General features: G+C 42.3%; 2 protein-coding genes across 2 annotated transcripts; one reads left to right on the plus strand and one right to left on the minus strand.

Moving 5' to 3' along the window:
* The first annotated feature begins 766 nt into the window (after positions 1-766).
* Positions 767-1,950, plus strand: zgc:162634 (phosphatidylinositol glycan anchor biosynthesis class Y). Its single transcript, NM_001160512.1, is given in 2 exon segments — positions 767-986; positions 1,164-1,950. A coding segment is annotated over 1 exon segment (213 nt). The 5' UTR covers positions 767-986; positions 1,164-1,382; the 3' UTR covers positions 1,596-1,950.
* On the minus strand, positions 1,743-3,171 carry LOC118942938 (uncharacterized). The gene has a single exon (XM_036958037.2). It carries the CDS (start codon positions 3,168-3,170, stop codon positions 1,998-2,000), a length of 1,173 nt encoding a protein of 390 aa, XP_036813932.2. The 5' UTR covers position 3,171; the 3' UTR covers positions 1,743-1,997.
* Positions 3,172-6,988: the final 3,817 nt, after the last annotated feature.

Raw genomic sequence — 6,988 nt, forward strand, 5'->3', positions numbered from 1 at the left:
CACACACGCGCTCAGTACTCCCACTCCCTCCCCACTACTCACTCTCTCTCCCCACTACTCACTCTTCCACTCAGCAACCATGGCGGCCGCGGTGCAATTTAAAAGTAGGACAAAAACCCGTTATCCGCGACCAATAACACTGTAATAAAAACAGCAGGGAGCAGGCCTCGAACCCTCGAACTTCTTGTCCGAAGTCCAGCGCGCTATCGACTGTGCGGCTAAAGCATGCTCATGCGGCAGAGTCGATGTCCGCGCTTATAAACCCAGGGTCGTTACAATACATTTTCACCCCCGACATCGTTTTCAAAGTAGACTAATTTTCAGAAAACTGGGGACATGGCAACGCTGATGTAAATAACCACACACTTTGGGCTTGTTCGACATTGCCGCCGATCGTGCAGGCGATTTACCAATGACACATTACGGCTTTGATCCTCTCAAACACGGCCATTATATTTGAGTAAAATACCTGTGAGTTTGTGCTACCATCTCGTGGTCAGGCATGTATAACACTTGTCAAATCTGCACACTATTTTTTTTATATTAGCCTGTATCAGTCGTCTGTAATATTCATATAGCTGACAATTTAACACCGGCTCTGATTTTTTAAGTGCTTTTTAATATTTTCACTATTTGCTGTTGAAAATCTGAAACGTGCAGTTGAATTTCTAGAGGACGGAACTAGTTAATCAGATACTGGGGACTATATTTGTGATGCACCAGTGCAATTTCGTGTGTTCTTCCAGTTTAGCTTGAGCTGCTGTTCATTGCAGAAACAACAACACCCTAAAAGGCACATCTGCTGGCTACTTCGGTCATGTTTCAGAATTCTTTAAGATGAGTTAATGAAACTCGGAGTATTCAAAGGTTTGTCAAATATGTGATTGACCTCTGCCTGTATCTGTAAGGCATTTGACAGTTGTGAAGGACTTCGACACATCCTTGCTCGAATTTGTTGTTTGTCCACTATCCAAAAAGCAATTGAGGTGAGTCATGTTATACATTGCCATATTTATACTAGTTTACCTAATCCAACGACGATCTTGTTTTGCTATGGCATAGCTGAGACAGAAACACCACTTTTTTTGTCTCAGCTGTATAGGTAGCATCAGCTAACAATTAGCTAGCTAGCCTAATTGTTGTACTCTCGTCTTATCACGCAGGTACGAGGTAAATACCAATGAACTCATCAACGAGGAGCTTGGCATCGCATACCCGATATTTGATGGGATTCCCAACATGATTCCCAATATGCAAGATTGATTAAAAAAGAACCTGCAACACCAGTGAAACCAGCACAGCAGGCATAAAACACAAACAGTAAAGACTCAAGAAGATCTTGACCCTGAACAGTTGAAATTAGTTGTTAGCTAGAAGTCAATATGTTATCTCTCTCTACCCTCACAGTACTGGTTCCTATAGTCTCCCTATTTGGACTTTTCTATTCTGCAACTGTGGATGATAATTTCCCTCAGGGATGTACAAGCACTAGCAGTGTGTGTTTCTACAGTCTTCTGTTACCAGTCACCATCCCAGTCTATGTGTTTTTTCATCTATGGAAGTGGATTGGAATCAAGCTATTCAGGCACAATTAGTGTACGCTTTACATGAATAGTGTTTCAGTTGAATGTCACTAATAATAAAGGTTATCAATTAGTGATGTGTACTGTGGTGATGGTATTGCACATGAAGCTGCTATTGCTACCACAGCTAATGATCCACTAAATGATTGTAAGAAAATGACAAATTAAGAAACTTTATTTGATGAGTGACATGCAATTTCTTCCATAAAATGTGCATTAATACATGTTTTTATTGAATGTGTTTTTAATTAAACTTAAACATATAAAACTATAAAATGAACCTATTTTGGAAACCTGGGACAAAGAACGCCACAAAGCAAATGTATCCTTTTGAATGACTATCACTAATAAAATTGTATTGTTTTTGACTTTTTTTTAGTTCTTGAGGGGAAGTTTGGGTTTAAACTTCACTTGTTACTTTTTTGTTTTCTTCCTACCACAGGCCTGTGTAAGTTTCATCAAGGGAGATTGTGGTCTTGGGGACTGTCCCTCGCCCTTCATCTTAAAGAAGAAAGATTCATTCAGTCTCATCTGAACTGCCTTAACTTGACTCTTGCACCGCCAGAATGGGTCATTCTCCTCACTTGACGTTGTGTCTGACTTTTGGCCAAGTGGGGGGCTTGTTTCCTCTTCATTGGCTTTTCTTTGAGATGGGGGATGTATGCCCATCTCTGCCCTCGTCCTGTTAGGGAGAGACAGGTCAGTAGGTTGCTCTGAGCACTCGGTAGCTCCACACGACTGGTGAAACCTGAGGAATGTGGAGATCTCTGAGGTAAAGAAGTTCTCTGTTTGAGTGGCTGTCTCAGATGTTGACTTCCAGAGCAGTGGCTCCTCTTTTGGCTCTATGAGTGACTTGGTATGCCTGGCCAATTTTGTGGTGTTGGCTTCACCAGTGCCTCCACTGCTGGAGTGATCTGAAGATGTTAGTACTCTGAATTTCTTCTGAGTTATGAACAGGTCCTCACTGTTGGCATCTTCAGCAGTACTTTGCGAGTTGGTTTGTCCCTTTCCATACTCTGTTCCCTGTTCTTGCCCCTCTCTACACTGATAAGTCCCAGAAAAGTTGCTTTCATTGTCACTCTTGGGGCTTTCCCAGGGAAAAGTATCTTTGGTTGTTGAGGTGCAACACTTGACTACTTCTGGCTGTTTTGCTTGTATGTAATCAGGGAATAAATCAAATGCAACTTTCTTTTTTCTCTGGGCCTTCTTCTTGGGTACCTTCACTAAGTCACTAACCACCGGCAAATGTTCCTGTTTCTTAATGTAATGTTTTACAGCAAATTTTACAGTGGACTTCCCCCTAGACTTAATTGGCTTTATTGGAGAGTTTGGTGCACTGTTTCCCTCAAAAATAAAATAGCTATCTTGTAATCCCAGGGCTACTTTTCCCTTCTTTTTCTTCTTCCTGTTACCTTTGGCCTTTTTGGTTTTCTTTTTCTCTTCAATACCAGTGTCTTTCAACTCTGTCCTGTGTGTTTTGTTCTTTTTTAGACATTTGTCTTTCTTTGATTTTTTGGTTTTTCCTCTCCTGGGTGAATCACAAAATGTGTCAGATTCTGTGTACTCTGTCTCTGCTCTTTCAGCCATCTCCATCTAGAAAAGAGAATTTGTGGAAATTATTATATATAATTATTCATAATTGGTCCTCTTGACATCAAAATAGAAATATGAAATCATTTACATTACATAGGCCTTATTTACATGTATGCAGTCTAGGGGCTGCCCCTCACAATGGATTTTTAAAATATGCTTTAAGGCTATTTATCAAATTAGAATTCTCTCTGACTATAGCAATACTGTAATTTAATGTCTTACCAGTTATTCAAGACGCCTTCTGTTCCTCCAATGTTGGGGAACTGTTAACGTTACTTGTATCCTCTCTTGAAACCATGTAACCCAACACCTGCATTAAACACATAGAAGAGCCTCATACCTTGATACATTGCACATCATCTCGACATGTTAATGATGGAACTTGTTACAGTAGCCTGACCAGGCAACATTTTGAAAATATCGGCGATTGCAGGCTGTGGTCTTCCAATACAAAGTAAGAAACATAAATGACAACGACATTAAATTGAGCTAACTACAGGCCTTGGTCGTTAGCCTACCAACCGCAACAAAAAAAGTTAGCATACACCAAATAGTCTGGAATTATGTCAGATGTGGAACACTGAAATAAATAAATAAAATCTAAATTGTTACCAAATAAAGTTTTCAGAAACTATATTAATCATATAGCGATGAATTACCTTCTCAAGTCATTCTCCGGCCCTGACACTTGACAGACTCCCGCCACCCACCTCTTCAACTTCAGAGAGAGCGCATCTTTTTAGCGCGCATGCCCTTTCATTTGACAAGGCTACTGGCTGATCTCGTGACACACCTACTGTATGCGAATCTTGCCATCACTCACCTGCATCTACAAATAATGTTGGTCTACCAGGTAATTAACCTAAATGAGAATATTAAGATGCAAAAATAATATAGCCTAATGCAAAGTGTCAAACTGTTTAATTTTAAGGGGGTTTGTCTATAAATGTGTTTGGGACTTTTAGGACTACCATCAGCAATCTCAATTGGACCTTGCAAGACGATGACATGACATGGTATGTAGGTAAAGATAATATTCTTTGTCCAAAGATTAATATAGATCTCAATTTCAGAATAAGTGAATACAATATCAAAATCCTAAATCACCCCAAAATTGACATGGTCAGTATTTACTGTATAGGCAATCAACAGACTTTCCAGTTTTCCTTCACAGCGTTCTTCAGGGTGGTGAGTACAGAAGTAACCTTTTTACACACCCATTCAGTCCTTTATGAGTCACCACCCATTGGGCACAGATGTCATTTCAAGGTAGATTTGAAGTACATTTGTCAACTAACTTGAATTCAAAGTGAAATCAACAAAACATTTCACCATGTCAAATCAAAGTTTATTTGTCATTATTTGTCACATAAAACAGGTGTAAACCTTACAGTGAAATGCTTACTTACAGGCTCTAACCAATGGTGCGGGGGGAAAAGGTAGGTGTGTGTGTGTGTAGGTAAGTAAAGAAATAAAACAACAGTAAAAAGACATTTGAAAAAAGAGTAGCAAGGCTATATACAGACACCTGGTAGTATGTACATGTAGGTATCGTTAAAGTGACTATGCATATATGATGAACAGAGAGTAGCAGAAGCGTAAAAGGAGGGGTTGGTGGGTGGTGGGACACAATGCAGATAGCCCGGTTAGCCAATGTGCGGGGGCACTGGTTGGTCGGCCCAATTTAGGTAGTATGTACATGAATGTATAGTTAATGTGACCATGCATATAAGATAAACAGTAGCAGCAGCGTAAAAGAGGGGGAGGGGGGGGGTACACAATGCAAATAGTCTGGGTAACCATTTGGTTACCTGTTCAGGATTCTAATGGCTTGGGGGAAAAAACTGTTGAGAAGCCTTTTTGTCCTAGACTTGGCACTCCGGTACCGCTACGTAGACTTTGATCTGAAGCCATTCTTGTGATTATTGTGACTTTGCAATTGTTTGAAGCTTGTGTAGTCAAATGAATTTATGATCGTATGCTATCCATTTGTTGTTTGTATGCTGTTCTTTGTATGACATCTTAATATTTGATAATTAACCAATGATATTAGGCCACTCTTGGCCATGATTACAGACACCTGTGTCTTTTAACACTACATAAACGAGTCATCCCGCAGTGTTTGTGATTATTCCCTGATGAAGACAGCTTGGCTGTTGAAACGTTGGTAATAATTTTTTTTGCATCTGAGCTCCTAGAGTGTGCGGCTCTCTTTTATTTTCAAGTTTTCTACTCCGCTAGCCAGCACCTCGCCTAAATAGGTGTGCGTTTCTTTTTCTTCTAGATTACTCCGACACCGCTTGCCATGCGGTAGTAGAGAGAACTGTCTATGACTGGGGTGTCTGGGGTCTTTGACAATTTTTAGGGCCTTCCTCTGACACTGCCTGGTGTAGAGGTCCTGGATGGCAGGCAGCTTAGCTCCAAATCAAATTAATTTATATAGCCCTTCGTACATCAGCTGATATCTCAAAGTGCTGTACTGAAACCCAGCCTAAAACCCCAAACAGCAAGCAATGCAGGTGTTGAAGCACGTTGGCGAGGAAAAACTCCCTAGAAAGGCCAAAACCTAAGAAGAAACCTAGAGAGGAACCATGCTATGAGGGGTGGCCAGTCCTCTTCTGTCTGTGCCGGGTGGAGATTATAACAGAACATGGCCAAGATGTTCAAATGTTCATAAATGACCAGCATGGTCAAATAATAGGACTGGGACAGGTAGCACGTCCGGTGAACAGGTCAGGATTCCATAGCCGCAGGCAGAACAGTTGAAACTGGAGCAGCAGCACGGCCAGGTGGACTGGGGACAGCAAGGAGTCATCATGCCAGGTAGTCCTGAGGCACGGTCCTACGGCTCAGGTCCTCCGAGAGAGAGAAACAAAGAGAGAAAGCGAGAATTAGAGAGAGCATAGTTAAATTCACACAGGACACCGGATAAGACGGATGAGAATTACTCCAGATATAACAAACTGAGCCTAATCCCCCGACACATAAACTACTGCAGCATAAATACTGGAGGCTGAGACAGGAGGGGTCAGGAGACACTGTTGCCCCATCTGATGATACCCCCGGACAGGAGGGTATAACCCCACCCACTTTGCCAAAGCACAGCCCCCACAACTTATCATCCTGAGACAAGGCCGAGTATAGCCCACAAAGATCTCCGCCACGGCACAACCCAAGGGGGGGGGGGGGGAATCACATCAGTGACTCAACCCACTCAAGTGATGCACTCCTCCTAGGGACGGCATGAAAGAGCACCAGTAAGCCAGTGACTCAGCCCCTGTAATAGGGTTAGAGGCAGAGAATCCCAGAGGAAAGAGGAGAACTGGCCAGGCAGAGACAGCAAGGGCGGTTCGTTGCTCCAGAGCCTTTCCGTTCACGTTCACACTCCTGGGCCAAACTACACTCAATCATATGACCCACTGAAGAGATGAGTCTTCAGTAAAGACTTAAAGGTTGAGACCGAGTTTGCTTCTCTCACATGGGTAGGCAGACCATTCCATAAAAATAGTGATGTACTGGGCCGTACACACTACCCGCTGTAGTGCCTTGCGGTCAGTGGCCGAGCAATTGCCTTACCAGGCAGTGATGCAACCAGTCAGGCAGGAGGCTCTCAATATTGCAGCTGTAGAACCTTTTTAGGATCTCAGGACCCATGCCAAATCTTTTTAGTTTCATGAGGGGGAATAGGCTTTGTTGTGCCCTCTTCATGACTGTCTTGGTGTGTTTGGACCAATCTAGTTTGTTGTTGATGTGGACACCAAGGAATTTGAAGCTCTCAACCTGCTCCACTACAGCCCCGTCGATGAGAATGG

The sequence above is a fragment of the Oncorhynchus mykiss genome, chromosome 2 (genome assembly GCF_057628025.1).
Source record: "Oncorhynchus mykiss isolate SJ-2025 chromosome 2, ASM5762802v1, whole genome shotgun sequence".
Classification (NCBI taxonomy): domain Eukaryota; kingdom Metazoa; phylum Chordata; class Actinopteri; order Salmoniformes; family Salmonidae; genus Oncorhynchus; species Oncorhynchus mykiss.